The sequence below is a fragment of the Salarias fasciatus genome, chromosome 2 (assembly GCF_902148845.1).
Source record: "Salarias fasciatus chromosome 2, fSalaFa1.1, whole genome shotgun sequence".
NCBI classification, from domain to species: domain Eukaryota; kingdom Metazoa; phylum Chordata; class Actinopteri; order Blenniiformes; family Blenniidae; genus Salarias; species Salarias fasciatus.
The window spans coordinates 5,912,663-5,937,033 of NC_043746.1; the positions used below are offsets into that span (position 1 = coordinate 5,912,663).

General features: G+C 50.6%; 1 protein-coding gene across 1 annotated transcript in view; it reads right to left on the reverse strand.

The window, feature by feature from the left end:
• Positions 1-410: 410 nt before the first annotated feature.
• gpc4 (glypican 4) overlaps positions 411-24,371 on the reverse strand; it is a 29,977-nt gene continuing 6,016 nt past the window's right edge. The window contains exons 2-9 of the mRNA XM_030110441.1: positions 11,299-11,457; positions 5,198-5,595; positions 4,959-5,124; positions 4,047-4,177; positions 3,815-3,961; positions 3,589-3,713; positions 3,339-3,511; positions 411-3,217 (exon numbers count right to left, since the gene is read on the reverse strand). Coding sequence (XP_029966301.1) covers positions 3,000-3,217; positions 3,339-3,511; positions 3,589-3,713; positions 3,815-3,961; positions 4,047-4,177; positions 4,959-5,124; positions 5,198-5,595; positions 11,299-11,457 — 1,517 coding nt within the window. The 3' untranslated portion in view covers positions 411-2,999. The remainder of the gene's footprint in view (positions 3,218-3,338; positions 3,512-3,588; positions 3,714-3,814; positions 3,962-4,046; positions 4,178-4,958; positions 5,125-5,197; positions 5,596-11,298; positions 11,458-24,371) is intronic.

A 24,371-nucleotide genomic window follows, 5' to 3' on the forward strand; every position in this document is an offset into this window, starting at 1 on the left:
CATGTGGAGGAAATGGAAAATGAAAAATGAATGAATTGCAGTTGAGGAGTTAAGCCATTTGCCAAGAAGAAAAAACCTCTTCAAGAGCTTTTAGTGTGCCGAGGATGTAGGTTCTCTGCCATGGAGGTTGGACACAGGGTTCAGGCGATGGATGGAGAAACATGATCTCTGCATCAGGTCTCCTTCAGGGACAGACTCCATCAGAACCTGACGAGTTCTGCCCTCACCTCCCGCCCACAAGGTTGAGAATTAAATGACACATGGGGTGGGACGAGCTGAAACGGAATATGGAAGAAAACAGAAGTCTCTGAATTCTGCTGGGAAACACCCTGGTTTGAAGATTCTCTTCATATTAATGTAGGTCGTCATAAAACAACAGTGAGATTTAATAAAGAAAACATACGCACCCATTTAAATATTGGCAGTCTTTATTTCAACAAGACTAAGACATGTTTAATATACATTTTCTCTTACAATTTAACATCTATCTCATCTTGTTTTTTCATAACATTTAGGAGATACTCTGACATGTAAAAATCTGGTGAACTGTTAAGGCCTCTTTTAGAGACATCTAGACACGGCTGCTCTGTATATTTACACATTTCTCCTTCTCCTCGCTCGCCGCCGCCGCCTCCTCCGACGGCGCCTCCTCTCTGTTCTTGTGGGCCGAAGGCAGACGGGAAGGTTTCAGCCCCTCCCCGACTCCACGTTTCAGTCGCTGCTCTGCGGATTGAACCAACATCATCCAGCAGCTGGACCTTCTCCTCCTCGTTCTCCGCCAGCCCCAATAACAATACACATTAAAATTAAAAAAAAAAAAAAAAAAAAAAAAAAAAAACGCTTCTGCCCTGGCCCGCAAGCACAGACATCTATCACCATCACCCAGAACATTTCCTCTCACGCTCAGAAACACTCGACACGGCGCTTCCACGTGACTCAAACACATGCAGAAGCCCTGGTAGAAATGCTGGAAGGACACAAAACTGGGAGTAATTGCCTGATTGAGCTGCTTGAAGCACAGCTTCATGATTTAAAATTAAAAAAAAAGAAAGAAAGAAAAGAAAACAAAGGCCGGAGTATTTCTTTCAGGTTGCATAGATGTTTCGTCAAATCCTTCAAATCTGATTGATGTTTCTCGTTTCTTTTGGGGGAGAAAAAAAAAACTAACAAACCAAATTCGCCTCATCTTACAATCAACCTGTCATTTCAAAGCCAAACAAGAAGCAACGTGGATTGTTTCTTTCGTTTCTCACAAATAATAGCTTCAAGAAGTAGATTTTTTTTTTTTTTTTGTCAAATTTTACAGACTGAATATTTAAAGCCCCAAACATAATCAATTCAATAAATTAAAGAATCATTTTCCCCCCCGTCTAAACCGTGCAGTTCAGATTCTCCTCGTTCGTGTGTTTTGGATCATCTTTCAGTACTAAAGCAAACTTGCAGAGACTATAAACGAGATGCATAAGTTCATGAACCACGAGCCGCTGAGGGCTGGCATCGCTCCAGAGACGAGACGGCCAGGCAGCCGAACCGACACACCCGATTATCCAATCAGAAGACGCCCTCCTGCACTGAGCTTCCAGACGGCAACGGAGGAGGAGTCCCGGCTGATTATTCCAGCATCTCTTAGAAGATGCTCATCACTCGAGACGATACTTCGACATTCCTCCTGCAGCTGAAATGGTGAGAACATTAGGAAGAGGATAGGTAGATCAAACGGGTCGGGACGAGTCCGTCGATAGTGCCACAAGGCCATTGAAGAGGTACAAGTGTGTGTTGTGGGATGGGGAATGTGGGCTGCTGAAACCCCCCCATAAAGCCTTTAAAAAAAAAAATAAAAACTGGACACTGACCAAAGTGCCCCCATCGTCTGTGCACAAAGTCCTCTTCCACCACCTAAAACTAGCAGTAACATCCACTGTAGTACCTAATATATATCTTCATACCAAAAATAGCTAAAATTACAACATCTCCTCCACATAAAACCCTGTATTAAAATAATCTTTTCTTGATTTCATTTGATCAAAACACTGTCTTTTGTTCCTGTTCTCTGGCCGGATTTTCTTTTCCCCAAAGAGCAAGACTGTGTAGAGTCAGATCTTCTGTGCCAAACCGAGCTTACAGTACCAAAAAAAAAAAAAAAAAAAGAAAAGAAAAAAGAAAGGGGGTGGGGGTTTTCAGAACTCGTCAGCTTTTGCCTTCGTCAGGTGTGACGGCAGGAGAAGATACCGGCCGCGTCACCAACCAGACCCTTTCATCTCCACGCCACCAGGATGGATGAGGTATGACTTTACTACGGAGGGTAAAACATTAATGAGGAGACAAGCGAAAGCTTTGAAATGAAGTTCATACAATGATGCGCGTTTGAGCTCGCTGCGAGCCGCCAGGCTCTTCTAAAGACCGATTCCACCTGCGCTGCAACATCTTCCTCTGCGCTCAGCAGAAACCACGCCGCCTGCAGGCCGCCTGCCGCTTCTACCTGCACAAAACAGAGCGCTCACCCATACTGAGCAAAAAAAAACCTGCTGCGATGACGACTGAACTCATGAATTCAGTGGATCTCTGAATGGCGGGAAAAGCGCGGATCGCGCCGTGTTCGCCAGTCTGTTCGCTATCTGACGGCGATCGCTGAAGAAGGCACACATTGGGTGATGAGATCAAACTGCCAAAACGAGACCATTATATGATGTTTATAATGCTGCAAGCAGAACCGGGAGCTGGTTTGGACAGAGCCGCGTGGCGAAACACGCATCTGTGGGGGGAAAAGGGTGGATGTCCTGCGGGGAAAAAATCATATTGCTGTACACCGATGTCCTTAAAACATACAAATAGTTAATAGCGAAGTTATTGTAATATTAGGAAGAGTCTTTCCCCCCCAAGGCGGACAGTCTGAGGTCCTGAAGGCAGTCTTTTTGTTCCTTTCTTGAAAGTCTCTCTGACAGTCTTCCCCCCGTTCGCTTCATTATTCCTGTTGGTTCTCGTGCTCCGCCCAGCCAGTCTTATCTCCAGTGGGGGGCGAGCAGAGCGGCGGCCAGGCCGCAGAGCGCCAGCGCCATGCTTCCCCGGGAGGCCGCCCCGGCCGACTGGCCGCCCTGCACCGGGTTGACCCGGGGCTTGCTGGGGTTCGGGGGGGTGGAGAAGTAGATGTCCCGGTCCGTGTCGCAGGACGGAGAGTCGCACCCGCTGCCGCTCTCCTCCGCTCCGCTGCCGTCCTCCTCTGGAAAGACCGGAGACGAGGCATGAAGCGTGGGTGTGTGTGTGTGTGTGTGTGTGTGTGTGTGTGTGTGTGTGTGTGTGTGTGTGTGTGTGTGTGTGTGTGTGAGAGGCAGAGGACTCACCTGCATCCACCGAGATGTCGGTGCCGATGTGCGCCGCTTTGAGCCAGCTCGTCATCTCCTTCAGCACGGCGATCTGGCTGCGGATGACTCGGTCTGGCTTGGTGATGTCCACGTCCACGTCGGGGTTCGATACCTGATTGGCCAGCCCGTTGCCGATGACGACAGACTCGTACCTGTTTGGAGGGAGAGCGACGGTGAAGACGAAGACGCGGGGACGATCCGATGACCAGCGTGACGCTGCGTTTCTCACCTGCTCTTGGCGGTTCCGTTCCAGCACTCGTCGCCCGGTGCGATCCTCTCGCCGGTGCACACGGTGTCCGGCAGCGTCGACCAGAACTTCTTGGCATGCTTCAGCTTCTTCTTCACATCTCCCGTCTGTGAAAACCCAAGAGGAACAGGCCAGTTGCAGATATGAATTCAGAAAATCCACCGCCCAGCATAACATCTGGCCAGTTCTAGCCGTTCCCTGCTCTTACCAGTCGATCCAAACTGGTCCCAGCGGCGGTGGTGGGTCTGGCGCCAGGACTGTACGGGCGGAAGCGGCCAGTGAAGCTGGTTTCTTTCACTGAACGAGCGGAACGGAAGGCCGTGCTGGGCTTTGGGGTCCCGCATCCTTGGAAGACCTGAACGACAATGAGCAGAGAGTAAATCGAGATCCCGGTCCACTCCGTGTGTTGTAGCGGTCAGGAGAACGGGAAGGGCACTGACTTGTTGAGACACTTGCATGCTGTTCTCCTGCATGTTCATGATGGCGTCAGAAATCTTCACGTCGATGGGCTCCACGATGGACTCGAAGTTAAACGGACCTTCGAGCCGCTCAGCCAGGGCGATCATGGCATCTGGAAGGCAGCGCGTCAAAAACTTTACTTACAATCAACACATGAGATGTATGCATGTATGTGTGTATGTATGTATATATTTCTTTTTTTCCATCAAAATTGTTGAGTTTGTGTTCAAACAGGAGTAAAAGCTGTAAAAGGAATTACAGATAACTTCAGTTAATTAAAAAAAAATGCCATGTGGCTGTTGTGATGTGGTGCTACATGACGCCGCCACTAGGTGGCGCCACACTCCCAGGAATAGGATGCTCTGAGCCATAAACTGGGCCTGAAGCAGCAGCAGAGCAGCAGGGACTCATGAAGCTCTGACGCAGATGTCATGTTTCTGCCATGTGAGATAAACTCAACACACACTGTGGAGAACAGTGAGAATATTCGCCGCCCTGCGTGACATGAAACTGATCTCAGTCTGTGTTTACACAACACAAGAGCTGCATTCATCCCGAAGGCCGCGGCGCGTCCAACTCGCACCGCCCCTACGGCTCCCTTTACCTCCGCAAGACACGAGAGGAAGGGGAACATGTTTGTGCTTGATTTCTCACAATTAACAATGCACGATTGTCAGAGCGGCTCGCATTCCTCACTTTGAAAGCATCACTCTGATTTCATGCCGTGGAGGACCCAGAGGGGCTCAGTGTGGATTAAATGATAAAAACTAACAATCTCTCTGGAAATATGTGCACAAACTCACTGATAAGCCCAGGAGCAGGAGGCTTTGAGAGCGAGTGGCAGCACTGAGTGCTGAATCCCCGCTGGGGGGGGGTTGTGCTCGCTCACTTACCCAGGAAGTTGTTCCACTCCGTGTCCAGGTCGGCCTGGTTGGCCAAACACCCCCGCATCACGTTCAGGCAGTAGTTCTGGCACGGCTTCAGGGCCACTTGGCCGGAGCAGTACGGGCAGTACAGCATCTTCATGGCGGCTCGCACACAGCTGGGGGAGGCGCTGACCTGCGGGGGGGGTTAACACACTGTTCTCACACTGCATTGAGGGATGGACCGCTCTCTACCCGCGCACACTCACCGTGGACACCTTGTTGACCACCTCGGGCATGAGCCCCAGGCCGCGGGTGAAGGTCCGCGCGGCGATGAAGGCGCGGGTCAGCTGGATGCGCAGCTTCCGCGGCACGTCGCCGAACGGCTGCAGCTGCTCCGTGTGCCGGCTCACGCACTCCATGTAGGAGTCGCTGAACTCGTACTGGACGTTGACCAGCCGGAACATGCGCTCCAGCAGCTCGGCCCAGAAGTCCGACAGCGTGTAGTCCAGGTTGACGGCGGAGCTGCCCGACACGTAGTACCTCGTCAGGGACTGGAAGAAGTTCTTGAAGAGCTCGGCGTTCTGCACGTACATCATGCCGTACGTCCGGACGAACATGTTGTGTAGCGACACCTCGGCTTTTTTCAAAAGCTCTCGGAAAAACTCTGCGGAGGGAAGAGAGAGAGAGAGGAGCGGTTTGCTGCGACGCCTCAATCCCAAAGGTTACCAGAGAAACGGGAAACGATCTGACACCGTCAGCATGTCAGCGTGCGTTAAAAGATGTCACGAAGGAAACTGAATTTGGTGCGAATGATAACATCCTGCTGGTAACATTTACCGAGACTGAGGGCTGATTTTATCAATCCGCAGCCAAACAGCTCCCAATTTGATTTGTCACGTTTGGGAAGATCAAACTTTGTGTGTTCAAACACACACACTGAAAGGTTCGGGTCTTTGAAGTGCACACACTCCGACGTGACCTGGAAACAACAGGAGCTCCGCCGCCTCCAAAACCACATCACATCTTAAAATAGTCGTATGTAGGTCCTGCTAAACGACTTTCCACAGGGACAGAAAAACAACACACACCGGGCTGAGGCGTTCTGGTCTGGTGTGTATGTGGTCGCAGTTCAGGCTGAGCCAAGACGCTGGAGGAGCTGCAGCATCAAGTAACTGAGGACTGGCTGCAACAAATACAGCTAAGTGAATTACTCAGGACTGTGGAAGAGTTCTCGGCATGTGACGGGGCTGCTTGTGGCTTTCTGCTGGACTCTGCAGGCTTCTTCCTCCAAACCACAGAAGCTCATAGCTGAATAATTCAAACGACCATGAGGATCCTGGCCTCCACTCCTGGACTATCAGGGTGCTTATACTCGCACGTGAAGCAGTTTTTGAAGCTTTGTTTGCACTGCAGAGGTGTGGAGCTGAAGGCTTTATCCCGATCGTCTCACATAAAAATCTTCAATTGAGGGCCGAGGAATGCATTCTGGGAGGTGGAGCGAGGATTAGAAGGAGGGCGAGCCCGGAGCATCTCCGTCATGCCTCCATTCATCCAGGACGACTCTCCACATCAATCTGCCTCAAACTGACCACCATCAATGGCATTTTTCCGTTGTCACATTCCATTCGCTCTCCTTTCTGGCCGGCTTCTCTTGGACTGTCCTTCAGAGACATTTTCAATAGGATTACTGAATAATGCGACCCCCTCTCCCCTCCTCCCGTATATGGACCTGTACCCCCCCCCCCCCATTCTGCATCTCCCCCCTCCCTCCGCTGCTTTCACTTCATCAGTTCCTTCAGAGAGCTCTCTTCAGTAGAGACAGGGAACAATGACCTACTTCATCCTAAGGAATGTCCATCACCCCCCCCCCCCCCCAATAATCCAGGTCCCCCTCTCCCATGGACACCCCCCTCCCCACCCCTTCAACTTTCTTAATCTGAACAAAATGAGAATTCCTCAGTCTTAAAAAAAAAAAAAAAAAAAAATCAGTTTCAGTGTTACATGCGTGCGAACACACACTTATCCCCCACCCCCCCCTCACCCCCCCGTCCTGCTGGAGCTGATGTGGGTGCCCACTGCCTGGCTTTGAAATGTAAAGTTCCCATGCATTGGAAGAGAGTCACTAAATGCTCTCTGCCACCAGCGCGCACACACACACTCGCACGCGCGCGCACACACACACACACACACGCACACTCACACACAAACACACACGCACACTCACACGCACACTCACAGTCCCCGAGCAGCGCTGTCACTTCCACTTCAGACTGACACACTAAAAAGAGAAAATGGGCGCGGGGAGGGGCGAGCGTGGCTGGCGGTGGGTTAAGTTGAGGGATTTTTTAACTCCAAATCCCCACTGTGTTGCCAGGGATACCGGAAACAACGCAGCCCCTCCGCTGCTGTCCTCCCTCCACTCCAACACAATTCACGCACGCACGCACATGCACACGCACGCACGCACACACACACAAACTGGGGGAGAGGGCACCAAGTTCCACGCTCCATTGATAGAGATTAAAACACACCCCCCCATCCCTGGAATGTCATAGTACCCACAAGCTGAAAGTCAGTGAATGGAGGCCAATGGGGGTGGGGGTGGCGGCGTGGGGGGGGGGCATGAGGCATGAGGATAGCCCCTAACTTCTCTATTTCCTCTCCACAGTTTATTAGGGCAGTAATGCGTGTATGCTAAACAGATAAACCCAATAATGAGTTTAAGCAGGGAGGGTATGGGGGGGGGGGGGATGGGGTCTGAGGCATGAGCGGCATTACCAGGCAGCTTGCATTGTCATTAAAAACAGTTTATGATGCAACGTGGGCCGCCGCCACACACTCCCGCAGGAGTTTCCATGAAAAAGCAGCCCTCACTCAGCCGATGGCGGAGGGAAAGTGGGTGAAAGGTTACATGGGAGGAGAGCGTGGAAAGAGGGACAGCTCCTGCCTCCGAGTTTGTGTCTTTTTCCTCTGACCCCCCCCTCACCACCACCACCACCACCACCCTGTCGCTATTTCCACATGTTGCAGAGAAAGCCCTAAATTATGTAGAGTGATCTTCGGCCCAATCCATCACAGGAACAGAGGAGCTGACCGATCTCCTCCCACTTCCTCCGCCGCCGAGCTCCCTCACACCTCCCGCCGGCGCCCCTATAAACTCTGCTCCTCCCAGTCCCCGGCCCAGGCAGTAATTGCATCCTATTTGTGCCAATTAGTCCCCGTGCTTCTCCCTTTTCTTATGGGAGGATGAGATTCTGTCCCTCCTGCTGCTGGTTCTCAGTGCTTTAGATGGATGTCTCTTGTTGTGTGTGTGTGTGTGTGTGTGTGTCTGGAGGGAAGGGGCCTTAATCCAGGCGCTTAAATCCCAGACAGAGACTTGCTCTGCTGGACGGGGTCACTGCAGCGGGACAGACGGGGCTGAGGCCAGGACAAACACGCAGTGACGAGACGCAGAGAGGGCAGAACTATTTCTGGCCCGGCTCTTAATTGGCCATGACTCCTCGCTCCGGGCGCATGATGAGAGCGTGCCTAATCACTCACACCGCTTCCGGAGTTTGTTGCAGCGCGGCCGCATGTTGCCGCAGCTCATCTCCCGAGTTGAACGACGCGACGGCCGCTTCCTGGAAGCGCCTCCTCCGGGGCGTCCCGACGCGACGGCGGGAAATAATGGGACGGCAATCCGAGCTCGTCACCGTACCCAGTGAGAAAGACGGCGGAACGGCCCAGGTGGAGGACAACACAGCGGCCTTTGTAAAGAGATCCCACATCTAACAGCTCAGACGGCAGCGACCTGTCTGCAGGGATGAGGAGGCGGCGCCTGGGGGGGGGGGGGTCCTGCCCCCTGATGGACAACAACACAACATCACAGCTGTATGGCTTCTACTGGGAAAAAAAAATCACTTTTTCATAACTTCTTCAAACAATTTCCTGTGTAATTCTGTTTTTTGGATGCGGATCATTCGCATGTTTTCCGCATCTGTTGAAGGACGAAACAATCCTACGGCAGGTAACATCTGGACCGAGCACCACGAATGTCTCTTTATAGGTAGGAAGATATTTATTGACTGTTTTAAGCCAAATGTCAACAACAGCTGAAGTAAAAAAAAAGCAGAAATCTTTGATCAGAGTCTCGAACGGATGACTCATATCCGCAACCTTAAATATTTTATTTGCATGCTTGATGTATTTATGCAGATGGGGGGGGGGGCGGACAGAAAAAGAACAGAGCTTTTTCATTTCCTCCACAAAAGATCACACTGTGCTCAATGACATCTCAGCATCAGAGGAACTTAGCTTTGTTTTTCAAACTGGAGTTTTGGCAATCATAATACATACGCCATTAAATCGCCAATAACAAAAACCTTTCAAATACAGGAGGGTTTACAGAACACACTACCGTCACGATCATCAAACCTGATTTACCTGCTGCAAGTGTCCGCCGCATATTGATTCTAACTTTCAGTAAGGACCTTATTCTAGCTCCTGTGCAAAACAGTGAGACGCCTCCTGAAGTCTCAACACCATCTGAAACGGCTGAACCTCACATCTTCACATTCAGAGTTCAGGAAGTGAGAAAAGAATTTTATAGTGTGAATGTACTTGAGCTTGTTACCGAACAATTGGTCACTGATGTGTTCTTCAATCCTCATCCTTACAGACCGCTGGATGTCTGTTAAAGGCCTCTTCAAGAGATAAAGTTCAATAGTAGTTTGATCATAAGTTTTGATACATCTATGAGCTGCTTTTTCCCTCCCTGTAGACAGAAATGAGGCCGTGTGAACCCAGACTGACAGACTGCTGCGTTTTGAGCAACTCACTGCTTTTCACAAACAATCCGCAGCGCTGCGGTTGCTCTTCAGCGGTGATCGGTTCGCTCACAGTAGAGAATCGGCCAAAGCAATTGTGAGAACTGTGATACCGCCTCACATTCTGATGTTGTTTATCAGTCATGAACTTTTTGTGTAAATGCCGTCGGTCTGAAATTGATCACTTTGTGTCATATTCCAACGAGCTCTTATGGAAAAATTCCATAACTGTAAATCGTTGATGCAACAGAATATTCCCCGTTCTCCAGAAATCCGACATGGAAAGTGGCTCTCAGCTGAAGCCACTATTGTTCAGAGTGCTTTTCTTTTCTTTTTTTTAAAGTTGTGTGAAACATCTTCTGAGGAAGTTGTCAACACCGCTGCGGCTCTGGTATCAGTTCCCGAAAATGTGGACCGAGCACGCAACAGAGATGCCAAATTTATTTGATGAAGAACTTTTGTAGGGGGGAAAAAAAAACAACAACAATGTAGCGTCTTAACCATCGGTCTGTTAGTGTCTTTGGCCTCAGAGGGAATAGTTGAAAACATGAGCATCATCAGACATGGTTTTTCCAGTGGTTCAAACTTTAAAAGTTTATCAAAAATAAAAGAAGCAACGACTTATTTAAATTATGAAGCACAAAAAAAAAAAAATGGGCATGCAATATGAGCACAGGAGAGAGAAGCAATGAGGAGAAAGAGAAGGTTCTGAGGAGCAGAGCGAGGCATGATGGGGACAAAGGGCAGTTGGAGCGAAGAAAGAGGGGCAGGACGAGTGGAGCAGCCACTGCATTCCGACACGTCACATTCCTGCTCACATCTGGCTGCAATACACACCGACTCGCCCTCGCTGCCTTTCACAGACACATAGGATCTGAAGGTCTCTGACCTGCCAGCGCACGCACACGTGCACACTCGCGCACACACACAAAACCTCGCTCGACAAGACAAATTCCACAGATTTTTGGACACTTGTGGATCCAGCGTTTCCCTTTCGGTTCCCCTCTGCTGGAGCCGGCATCTTCCTCCACCTTATCTTCACGGGGCGGCGGCGGCGGCGGCGGCTCGGCTGGAAGCTGCGCCGTTTCCGCTGTGAGTCAGCACTGCTGCATGTTCCCATGCGCCGCGGCGGCGGCCCTCAGCAGAGGAAACCCGATCCCAATATTTACAGGCACACACACATGTGCTCACACACACAGAGGAACAGGAAGTACAGCGAAGACTAAATCTGAGGATGTGTGTGGTCCGTCTGGAAGCATGCGTGTGTGTGCGGAGAGCGGGGAAGCCGGTGGGGGCGGGGGGGGGTGGAGCGAGGGGGGACGGGGAGCGAAGACGCTGAGAGACAGGTGGACAGGGCCCGATGGACACAGACTGACTGTCTCCGCTGCGAACGGCGCCCTGGCAGGTGGGAGCGTCCGTCAAAAACTTGTGCAACACAAGTGTCCCAAACAGCGGCGGTGGCGGTGGCGGCGGGGGGCCGGGCGGGGGGAGCACGGCGACCCGCAGCACAATGCGGGTCCTCAAAGTGGCCGGCGTGTTTGTGTAAGTGTGTGTTTGCTTACTGTCAAAGTGTTCGTGCTTCTGTTTGAAGGTGGATTGCAGGTTGGTGCTCAGCCGGGAGACGGGCGCTTTGATCTCCGTGTGGCTCTGCTGGCTCAGCTTCTCCTCCATCTCCACCGTGCAGCAGGAGAAGCCCTGCGGACACACTTTCAGGGGCGCGCCTGCAAAACAGACCCAGAGCGCTCGCGTTAATCACCGCCCGGCGCGGGGGGCGGGGGGGGGGGGGGGGGGGGGGGGACTGTCCTCGGGAGGCAAATCAGCATTAAATATTTCAAGTCAAGTGTGTTGGAATAAAAAACAAGAGCACTTTCACACACGTCATGGGTCTCCAGAAGTCATTAAACGGAAAAATATATACCTTAAGATCCATTTATCACCCGAACACAGACAAAGCCCCACTTGTAGAGCGCCTGGAGCCGAAATTAATTATGACATTTCGCAAACTTGAAAAGATATTTTACTTTTTAAACACATATCAGTGTATCACCAGCAGTGACGAAACCCTCACACTGTTAAATAACAGGTTCGACCTTCAGCAAATCAAATGCACCTTGGCTGTTAAACCCTCTTAACTGCACTTAATTGCAACACTCAGCTCAGAGCAGTCTTTAGCCGGCCACTTTATAGAGCCTTGCTCTTATCCTGGCACTCCCCTGTCTGATTGATAGTTCAGTGCTGAAGCTCTCTCTCTCTCTCTCTCTCTCTCTCTCTCTCTCTCTCTCTCTCTCTCTCTCTCTCTGAGCTGTGTCCTTCCAAAACACAGTTTTTAGGAGGAGAGGATTAACTTTTCACCCACTTTGCAGGTAAGAAGGTTGACTTCAGACACAAACACACACACACACATTTGAAATATGAGTCGGCACACATTAACATCAGGACCGTCAAACATTCACGATTTTGAAAAGCGTCATCCAGGGACAATCACACTGAATGGACGAGTCTGGAGTGTGCGTGGAAACGGGCAAGGTGTGATTTCCATACATGACCCCAGGCTTCGCAGTGTCAAGTGGTAAAGCCCTTAAATCTGTCTCTGTAAACTGACACGGGGCTGCGAACTCTTTCAGCCTTTTGTAACGTCAACACGTTTGTTGAAATGTTCAGAGAGTGACAGGCCAGACAGACGACGCGTTAACGTTTCCAAAATGATCACTATTTGAATCGACATGTTTACGAGTGGGGTCGAAAATCTCGCTTCGAACTGAGCCCCTTTCCTCTCTCCCCTCGCTGAAAATGTGAATACTTTCTCTGGGAAGAAACAGGAACTGTCAACGTATGTCAAACGCGAGCTTAACATGCAATTAAAAAGGAGGGTCGCAGTAGGACGAATGCAAAGTCGCAGCTGCAATAATGTTTTGTTTTAAAGGTGGCTGTTGGATTTCGGGCGAACACAGGGATCCTTTCATTGCGTCCCAGCACCGAGAGCCTGTTTGGTTTTCCCCACCAGCTTGAGCTCACGAACCCGGCGAGCAGCACACGCCTTGCTGCTACTGGCAGCACTCGGGCGTTGCGAGACCGACGCAGCTTTGACATCATCCGCGGTGTTTTGATGAACTCTTATTTACAAAATCATTCAAAATCCCAGATTAATTTGGTTCAGCTTCGGGTCAGCACTTCATAGTTTTCAGATGTACTTTAGCAAGGGGGGATTAAGGGATCACAAAATTCACGGCTTGGATTCCCGCCCAAGTTTGAGTCACCGATTGGACCGCTTTTCAAACGAGCAAAAACTAAACAAAATAATAACACAAGAGCAGACTGGGCTGTGTCTGAAGAACTGGACGTTCCCACCAACGTTTGACGACATCTACCTGGAAACAATCGGCTGGAAAAAGCATTTTGATTTGGAAATCAGCTCAGTTCTGATGAACCTGCACAGAGAGCATCGTTACGCATGATGAATTTCCCTGCAGAGGAGGACGGTGACGAAGAGGAGGCGTCTGCTGCTCAGGAAACTTTATATTCTGTCGAATTCAACACGCAGAAGCTGTTTGACGAGAACCGAGGGTCAAGTGGCTGAAACCAACTTCAACACGTTAACAATAAAGTGGGATGTTTATGTCCTCACGGCTGGTCGGCAGGTCAAGAACGTTATCAAGTGAAGAAAGTAATAAAAAAAATCTTTAATGAATGAGAATTTCAAATATTTCAGTCCCTACATTCATATTCTAAACTAAACTTCATCCATAAAAACAAAATAAAGTTTTTAAAAACCAGGTCAAACGGCACTGACGAACATCTCAGGACAAGTTCCCAGTTCCCCGCCTGAAATAGAAGATAAAGAGTCGAACTGCGAGGGTCAGAAGAGACTCACAGCAATACAACTATCTAAACAGGGCGACGGAGGGGGGGGGGGGGGGGTGCACCGTGGCGCCATAAACCGGACCCTCAGTCTGGGACCACGTCCAAATCAGCCTCAGATCGCTCCTTCTCTCACAGTTCTCTCCTCAAACTCATCTCTCTCTCTCTCTCTCTCTCCAGCCATCCCTCGCTCCACCCATCCCTCCCCGACATGCACACACACCCAGGCACAGTTGGCAGCCCCTACCCAAACATATTCACACATCACATCACTGCTCAACACATGGCTCTTTGTACGGGCGTGATTGGAGGTACAGGGAGCGCGCACACACACACACACACATATACACACACACACACACACACACACACTGAGCGAGGCCGAAGCTTTAGGTGAAACAGCCGTCCAGTCTCTCCTGCGCCGGGCCCCCTGGCTGCCCAGAGCGCAGCCGTACAATCAAAAGGGCTATATCCACGTGGAAAATAGCACTCGTTACCAAAGTACACAAATAAAAGCGAGATGGTCAATATTTCACAGGAATGTCTGCACAAATGTCACGTTGTTAGCTCGGAGGATTAGGTCTCCCAAAACTGAAGATTCTTAGCTAATGCATACTTTGTGAAAACACTCCGGCAGCCAATTTCTCAAACCGCCGGGGGGGGGAAAATGGCACGGCTGCAACACAAAGAGGGTCAGTGGTGAATGAGAGCAGTTGGATTTCATAACAATTACCAACACATGGACCTGCTGCTGCCTCGCGCTTTCATAAAAGGGCTTTTTTTTTTTTTTTTTTTTTTTTTTAAACCTTAACTGGCATCAACAGGCCCTGTGTGGCGAGGGAAGTCGGCCCTTGCTTTGCCTGACGCGAACTCCTTTTAAGGACTCCTCCAGCTCAAGATGCAGTAAGTGACAGAGCATTGTTCAAAGAGTCACTTCGAGGAGGAAAACTGCCATTTATGGAGGGCAAAACAAGAGCGCGACATCTTGTAAACAAACACGTGACGGTGTGTCGCGGCATTCACCCGCTGCGCGCCGCTCCTCCGCCGGCCCTTTGTGGCCAGACCACCATCCCCTTTAAACGGCTCATAAAATAAGTCACTTCCCTTTGACATTGTCCTGCCTCTCGGGCCGTTCTCAGAGGAAGGCCGGTGGGGGAGGTGAAAACGCCTCGCAGACAAAAACCAGATTAGACACCTCGCCACCCCCTCGGCCTGCCATCATGTGCCCCTGAACCAGACGGACCTCAAAGCGGCCCCCACCCCTACCCCGCCCTCCTCAGCCTCGCCGCCACCCTGCAGGCTTAAGCAGCGAGGTCAGGGGTTAACAGCAACTCCTCTGAGAGAGGTCCCGTCCTCTGACCCCCCCTCCTGTCCGCCGACCAGCGCATCCACCACACACAGTAACCCACGCCCCCGGAGCCCCCCCCCCCCCCGGCCGCTCCCATAATAACACAAACAACGCAAAAAAGCCACACATACAGGCAATTAGGAGCTGTAAAAGTCGCACGCACTTGCAGAAAATATAAATAGGAAACCTGAACAGTCGCACACTGCGGCCATGAAAGGCCCCTCCAGGATTATTTCTGTGCCCTTCTCAACTCCAGACATCACCAGGAGCTGTAAACAAGGCCACGAGGCGCAGCGCGTCACCGACCGGCACAGCCTGCTGGCCCGCTACACAACACAACCTCAACACAACCTCAACACAACACCACAAACTATCAAATGATGGATTATATGAGCACAAGAATCAATTCAACTGCAGAGGAATCCAACTCATCAGTCCTTTGGCACTTTGATTTATAAACGCAAACAAACAAACAAACAAAAAAACGTGAAGGTATTCCAAACTGTGATTTATCTCCGACTGAAACAGAACAAAGCCTCGACACACTCGCAGTCGACTCATGAATGTGAAACAGCGCTGGCGAACACAAAGGTTGACTATTAATTGGCATATTATGCTCCCTGCTGTAACATGTAGAGAGGAGAGAGTCTGCACAGCACTGCTCACACACACACACACACACACACACACACACACAGCTGTAAGTTTGCACGCCCCGCAGCCATAACATTCTCCTCCTGCTCCTCACCTCTGTCGAGGGTGTAATTATCCTGGAGGGGGGGCTGCTTTAGGGATTGCTGCCATTTGTTGGCTAACTTTCTTTTCTGCTCCACTTCCTGTCGGGCACAATCACAGGGAGCCGAACCCAGGGCGGAGGAATCGACCCCGCCGCCTTTTAAAGGTGCAAGGCCCGGCCCGTGAGCGCGAGGTCTCTCCGAGGAACAATAAACTGGACGCCGCTTCGAAGGAAGGAGGCACGAGGCGACGCCGCAACTCTAAAGAAGAAATGAAAGGCTGGAGGAATGTAACTCCCATCCGAGTCTCTCCCTTCTTAAATTCCCTCCTGCTACAGCATGTTGACAAATCACACCTCTCTCGTTTGTCTCGCTGTTTTATCTCCTAAACCATAATGGCTGTGGTGTTTCAGATTCCTTCGACATATCACTCTTTCAAAAAAATCACATTTATTTGTTCAAAACTACTTTGAAAATTCAATGTTGCAAAACATTCCTATAATTCAAGGAAATAAAAGTTGTTTTAAAGCCGAATTCTCAAAATAATTTTTTTTTTATTAGCTTGTGGAAAAAAAAAAAAAAGCCAGTGTTTCCTTCAAATGTGTCATTTTGGAATTAAAGCCCAGAATCTCATATCCAAACCCGTGGAATGAATGCAGTCAAGGCTGTGTAATTATCCGGGCTTTAGGGCTGGAATCTCCCGCCTGAGATCAGTCTGACAGCACGGATAACAGAACTCCAACTACGGAGCAGAGAGTGGACTTTCTGAACCGCCGCCGTCTGGTTTCACACCGCAGCGTTTCACAGCTCCATTAGAAAGGCTCTGTTTTACAATATGAACCCCCGGCCCGGTTTCAAGAAGCTGTTCAGCCGGGTGAGCCCAGCCAGAGAGGGAGGGAGGGAGGCAGGGAGGGAGGGAGGGGGACGTTACAGCGCGACCGCAGACTCTTGCTCAAGGGCACCGTGCCAGCGGCAGCTTAGGGAGGAGGAAAAGTGTGTCTTGTTCGAGTTCCTCCATCCAGAGTTTCCTCGCTCCTCTCCAAGGGCTTTCTCAGTGATGCCCTTCATAACCCCCCGCCCACACACACACACACACCCACACACACACACACACACACACACACACTTAGGCCATTAACACACAGATGTAGTGATACGGAGGAGCCACTGGAAAAGGAAGCCGGAGAACCTTGAGCACATTCAGCGCTCAGCGTTTCCGACCCGGGCGAAGGGAGGAAAGTCGCGGCTAAAAGCAGAGAAACGACTTTAACTGCAGTTTGAAGCCCAAAATAAACGTAACCCTCGTCCGTACTCGACGTCCACATTTCTCCCACTCCAATAACCTGCGTACACGGCTTTCCTCTGAGCTACGGCCGGATCACTGCAAAGAGGGAAAAAAACCGTTCAACAACATTACGCTGTAAGCGGAAACCATTATTAGAGGCTGGGCTGTTCATATGGAGATCATCAGGGCCGGGCAATAGTTCCACCTACTCTTTTTCTACACTTCAGCCCCTTACAAAAATAGAGTAATGACAAGTTTATAGCGGCTCTGGCCAAACCAATAATGTGTTTTTAGGTCGCAGTCTGTGAGGGAAATGGAAAAGAAGCCGAGCATCAACAAAATGGTGCACAGACGAGAGACAATAAGTCTACTTTATACACTTCACACTCGTTTCTCCTGCTGGTGTCGGCGGGGGGGGGATAATCCAGCGCCGTGCGCCTACATTTGGCCCAGTGTTTCCACAGACAGCCTTCACCTGAGCGTCTGCGACCAAGCTTCAGCCTCCACCGGACGGCATGACTCTCCTCACAAGTTTCCAGGCTCCAGACAAGCCACGACTCAGACATAACACCACTCCCATAACCGGCCTATAGCTTGTAAAGGATGCAACTGGAGCGGGCGACTGCTTTTAAATCTAAAGTTAAGCAGTAAAATGTTTTTTATTGGAGCTGCTTGAAACTGTAACCTTAACATCTGCATGTATGCCTCAATAAAAAAAATCCAAATGAACAGTTGAGAATGGAAGATATTGCATCATTGGGATCAGCATATTAACAGCAACAGCAGTAAAACTAAGAGCGTCCCAGACAGAACATGAGTAACCACAGCTGAAGGCAGAACATGAGCAGGTTAAATATGGACAACACCTAAAAAAAAATGTAAAAGTTCTCAATATGATCATCATCTAATCATCACATCGATGCCTCATGAGCAATAAATTAATACTTTCAGCTGGATGTCGGCTCTAATCCAATGATGAAAGGATTCTACAGGCAAACAGCCGATTACTGTCAATCATGTTGTGCTGAGAGCCTCTGTTCATACATGCTCCGACAGACGTGGCGGTCGGCGGCAGGAGAAAACATCCAAGAGATGGAGCAGCACTGAGAGGGACGGCAAGAACAATCCACTCAGAGAAAAACCCACGGCGGGTTTAACAAGCCTGACGGAGGAGCAGGAGTTCTGTTGGAAAACGGTAAATAAATTAATAAGCCATGTGCACGATTACAATAAAAAAATTAATAACTGTAATTTGAGGTGTAAACAACATCTTTAGCTCCTGTATTTGTTTATTATCTGATTTTAGATGTAAGCTGTAAGCTTATTGCACTTTTTAAAATCGATGGTTTCAAGTAAAGATGATCGCTGGATGGACGATTGGAGCTCCAACCAGACCTCGATGGAGAGTTTTATGGCTCCGTTTTCAGCACAGTGGCAGAAAGCAGGGCTGTGCGTCTGCCTTGCAGCTGTTCACTGTGTATCTGTCACTCAGCGTGATCAGCTGATCAGAAACCACAAGTCCGCACATGACGGGTCACAACGCGAAGGCAGATTGGACTCATGACTCAGCATCAAACCAGAGAGGAGAATCACACAATGGAGAAGCTGTCTGGGAAAAGTGTAATGTACAGTTCAGAGGAAGCCCCATCCTGAGAATCCCCATCACCGATTGAGCCACGAGGCATTTCCGTCAGCCACAACAGCGCTCGCCGGCCATTTCTGAAGAAGTTTCACAGAAGTTTCGGAGGAAGTTCTGGTTTGGAGCGCTCTCTGAAGTGAAGCTGCACCCGCAGCCACGGGGCTTCTCGTGATGTCGCAGCAAAACGATGTTTCCGCGCAATAAATCTCCAATTAAAATCTGTTCCACAACACAGCTGTCAAAGCACCAAACTGCCATAATGTGTGTGTCACATGGCGTGTTGGACGAGGAGGCTGCTGCGGCGGCGGCACGGCGAGCTGAGCTCGGTTCAGCCTCTGCAGCATCATCTGCTGCTCTGAGGCATCGCCACAGAGAAACTCAGGCGCCGCTCACTTCTTATCCGCAGCGAAGAGTTGTCACATTTGAATGGCAATCTGAGCCAAATTTCACACGTTTCCTCCAGTGTGCGCCTTAATGTGCGAAAAGACGCTCGATCTGACAAACAAAAGCACATCATGGGATCCAGAGATCCCCGCGCTGCACCAGCAGAGTGCATTTCTGATTACTAAACCAGTCGGGGCCTCAGGCCAATTAAAACTCACCATTTGTGAACATTCCAAAACGCTGTCATCCATGAACATTTACCCAGAAGCCCCTGGGGAGATTCCACAACACTGGCCCCGGCCTCTCGCTCTGCCCGTTCCCCTCTCCCGTCCCGGCCCGGCATCTCCGGCTTTGTCTCCCCACACAAAAGCTCCCTGCCTACACCACTTCCCAGGTCACTGCTTTGTCAGGGCTTCGGCTCGCTTCTGCACTTCCCCAAATACTTTTAACAAGTCAGAAACCAAATTCCAGCCGCGGCGGGGCAGCTCCGCGAGTTCACCTGCTGGACAACTTATACAAACTCTCCTGCGGTCGCAGAGCGTCTGGAGGACTGCTCTGGACGGCTGACCTGTGGAGCGAAATCGTGTCAGGAAGGAAAAATCAGGGGGAATGTTGATTCAACGGTGAATTAAAATCCATGAAAATGCATTGACCCTTTTGATCCATCGGCATGAAAGTCAATATATCCCAACTTAAATGAGGAAATAATGCAGCAATTCAGTCCAACAGGGGTCAAAAATATACAAACACACCTGTGAAAACACCAGAGCAGAATAAAAAGACAAAGTGCCAAGCACCGGCGCTACAAGCCATGACTCCTGTGAACAACGCCGCAGGGAGTTAATACTTCAAACACAAGCGGTTTGTCTCAGGATGTAATTCAGTTCGGGCGACTTTCACACCCCGCGCCACACAAACTTCGGGCTATTGTTTAACTTCCTCCTGGTAAATAAATGAGCCGCCGCTGATCGGCTTCGCTGCTGTTCAGGCACGCAGACCCGCGCGGCGCCGCTTCCTCTCGCAGGTCTCCCAGCCGGGCAGCGTCCACAGAACCGCTTCAACATTAAAGGCAAAACTAAACAGAACTCACGCGAGTAAATCAAGAAAGGTTCCTTCCGACCGTTTTCCCGCTGGGAGTCTCGTCTCAGCCACTGCTGGATGTATCAGTGGGAGCCGGAGGAGATGATTCATGTTCACAGCTCGTCTAATCTTTCACCCCTCTGCACATCTTGCTTACGTGTCTTTTGATGAGCCGCACATTCGCAGCATCTGACCTGCTGCTTTGGCAACAGATCCCACCTTGATGCTCCAGCCGTGCGTGTGTGTAAAAATATGAGTGAGTGAAAGAAATGCTGCTACGTTTAAGATTTGTAGAGACAGGCAGACAAACGGAGTGAACAAGTTACAGCACAGCATGATTATCACAAGGAGAGAGAGAGAGAGAGGGAGAGAGAGAAGAAGAAAGAGCCACAAAAGACCTTCCTGGCTTGTCCCTCTGCACCAGCCCTCCATCTTTCCACTGACTCATGGCACACAAATGAAAACAGACTTTTAAAGAAGATGAAAAACACCCTTTACTTAAGGCCAAGTGCTTTAGCATGGGGCCCTGCAGGAACGCTGCTGCGCTGTCAAAGGAATGGACTACCGTTGAGCTCACAAACAGGCCCTCTTTAACACGGGCTTCACACACACACACACACACGCTGCAGGAGAGCAACACACTTTAAAATCCGAGGGGGTTTACGAGATTCCGTGGTGTTGTCATTTGCATCATTTGCGTCCAGCCCAACATTTCACTCCATATAAAAAAGAATTAATAAAATCCAAGTTTCTTGAAACATCGAAAACATCTTCCCAGGACTAAGAGCACTGGATACATTCCTACATGTCCAGTAAAAGCCAGAGAAGCACTCCTAGGGACAGGGAGCTCTTTGACGATGTTTATAACAGACATCCAAAAGCAGCTGAAGCCCACCAGATGTTGAGGCCGGACCGGGCCCGGCGAAGCCCCCCCAGGCAGAATGAGGTCAGGTACAAGCTCAGGTTTCTGGAAGCTCACAGCCACAAAAGGCCGACAAAGATTCTGATATACCTGTTGGGCCTTGGGAAAGCGGACACCGGCGGAGGGCGGTGGGAAGAGAACCACTCATCGCCGACTGTCAAAGGGAGCAGAAAGCCTAAACCTCCGGGTACAATGGTCTGCTCAGGCTGCTCCCGACGATACGCGTCGCAGGACTCGACAAATCAAAGCTCCTGACGCGCAATAATTGAAGACCAGCGCAACAAATTTTTTCACCCGTTAAAACACTCGCTGGAAAAATGATTAGCAGCTGCAGGGACGGCTGCTAAATATTTTAATGCTGTTGTGTGTGTGGTTGTTTCCGTTTCTCTGTTAAGGGCCAGCAGCCAGCAGGAGCGTCCGCCGTTACTTCCTTCATGGCTTCACGTTGAGCTTCGAGGACCGGTTTTTACCGCGCGGCATCAACTCGTCGAGCTCTCAAGCTGCATGAAGCAGCTGAAGCCTGCTATTGTTTGACAGGCAAGAAAAGACCGAGGTTTTGGTCTCAAACAATATAATTCATGTAAAAATAAATCTAAGCGCGAGCAGCGCACGGAGGAACTGCGTAAATATTAGGAATCTTATTAAGCTAACTGTATTTTGGAAAAGCGAGCTAAGTCAGTGACTGCCTTGTCAGTGGGAGCCTTGATGGAGGCCTTGGGAGTAATTAGCTGGGATTACAGCTCCTCTGGCCGGCACCCAGCACTGGGGTTTCAGCCCAAACACCCAGGCAAGTCCCTGGCCTGGCTCCCTCGCTGCTCGCTCTAACCGCACCGGCTTCTGGCGGGCAGCGCGCATTCCTAATGACGATCGCGGCTATCAACGCGGACGTCGGCCTCGCTGCGGTCACAACGGAAATCAATTACCGTCGATTGAGTTACACCTTCATCATAACCACGCTTCAGACGCTCTCGCAGGGCTCTGCGGTGAGAGCGAGCGCCAGACTCCAGGGTTCAGGCTCCTCCCCCGACTGCCCGGGCTCAGGGACCAGTCTGACACTGACCGGCCTGCGCTCCTGAACCTGCACTGCAGCGATGCGGAACTTAGTTTTCTCACGCTTCAATTGTCTTATTTGAGATTTTTCCGTGATATAGCTCCCTCATGTACGTATCCGCAGCAATCAACAGGGGAGGAAAAGCATTCGTACCTCTTTAGCTGTGAAAAGTGAGATCAAAGCTACAGGGAGATGGATGTTAACAAGAGATGCGGTCAGGATTTGGCTCGCACATCATCTAAAAGCCCGCACAGAAAAAAATGACAAAGGGCAAAAAAAGAAAAGCAGGGGAGACGGGAGCGAGGCGGGCTGAATGCGGCGGCCGCGGACTGCCAGTGAAAGGAGAGGAAATCATCCAGGGACGAGGAAGAAAAGGAAAGACCAGGAATGAAAGAGAGCCTCCCAGAGGAGCCGCTAAAGAGCGAGCGGCCGGACAAGAAAATGAATCGATATGTCAGTCGGGACGTAATGGGGGGGGTAGACAGAAGAAAAAAAAAAGAGACATCCTGACTTTTTAACTGTGTGCAAACAGGATGTGCTAACAGGGAATTTCAGGGGGTCGTCCCCCCCCTCATCGCAAAATACAGAAAACCACAAAGTCAGATCAGGATTTCTCGCAGCTTGCACCACACAGATCCACTAAATGATACCGGCATATTTCACCGTGTCTGCCGGAGCCAGGAAGAAGAAAAAAAAAAAAAAAACACAGAAGAAGAGAAGCTGGTGTTGTGCTGGGACATGTACGGTCAGAGCGGCCTGTACGCACAAGCCTTCACGGCTGACCAGGGATGATTCATGGTGCATGCATGCATCCTGATACATCCCCAGATTCCCCAGGAGTGTGTCACACACACACACACACACACACACACACACGCTCCCACTGCCTCCTAGCAAGCCCAACACTCCTCCTGGATATTCACACACGGCCCTCGGTACAGAGCTCGGTGCTGTCAGTCAAAGCGCCTCTCTTTCTCCGCACGCCGCCGGCCCCTCCAGCGCTCTCTTTGTTGCCGTGTGTTCCCAGCTCCGGGGCTCCTGTGTGCAGGTCCTGGTGGTCCGGTGTGGAATGTGGTGAGGAGGAGAGGGAGGGAGGGAGGGAGGGAGGTGGGGGTGGGGGGGGGGGGGGGGGGGGGGGGTCAGTCAAGCCGGCCTTAAAAAAAAAGAAGAAGGAGGGGTGCTCGATTGTTCCCATACAGAGCATCCACCCCCCACTGATCTGTCGCTCACTTGGCCATTGGAGGAGGAGGAGGGGGGAGGAAGGATGGGGGGGGGGGGGGGGGGGGGGGGGGGGTTTACAGGCCAGAGCAAAGGATGCAAAGTGATGGAATCGCAGACGCACACACTGCCATTGAATTGATGTGACACTCGGAGCATACAAAATGAGCACAAGAGAGAAACTTAACATTCCACAGTTGCTGAAGAGGAAGGCGACTCCAGAACTAAAATCAGGACCAAACCACCTCCTTCACCGGGCAGGAGCCCCTCAAACGGCTAATCCACAAACTATCGCCGCCGCCGCCGCTGCTGCTGCACTTCCTCTGAGCACGGCCTACATTTTTCCCCTCACACAGCGATAAGCTGATTTGTTTTTTGGATAAGGTCGTCGCTGCTGGCGGAGCAGAACGCCGCGCCACGAGAGCCCCTGACGGCGGACCTGCCATGTCGCCGCCGCCGCCGCAGACTGATAAGAGGTAGAGGGCTCGAAGACACGTGGAGCTGCCCTCTCTCTCCTCTGTCCACTCAAACTCCCAGCCAGGTTCATCTCCTCCCCTCGGTCCACGAGACCCAAACCTCATGATACCTCAAATCAATTATCCCTGAAGGCTGGGGGGAAGATATCACACATGCAGGGCGGCGAGCAGCAGGAACCTTCCCATTATCGCCGCGTCTGACTGATCCGTCAGGAAGCAGAGGAGCAACTCCGACCAAGCGCTCGCAATCTATTTAGCCATTAGCATATCGCCGACGTGAGCCTGCACAATCTGGAAGTCATGTGTCCTGCCTCCACATCCTCATGTAACCCGATGCAGGCATAACAAACGCAGGGGTCTGCGGAGACGCTGTTGTTTCAGATTCTCCCATTAATACTGGAATGCAGGAAGGGAGAACAAATACTGTAACCCTGTTTTTTTTTTTTGCAGAAGGTCAAAAAAGAAAAAAAAAAAAAAAAAAGGAAGTACTGGGAAAGTTTTGATTCTAGATGCTGAAGTAATCCAGTCCATCTCTGAGGAATGTTATTAGAGATTACCGCACATGCTTTGGTTTTAATGTGGGCTGTTTATTTAATCTCCACATTGCGGATGGACAATGTATCCCAAATGTATTGTTACT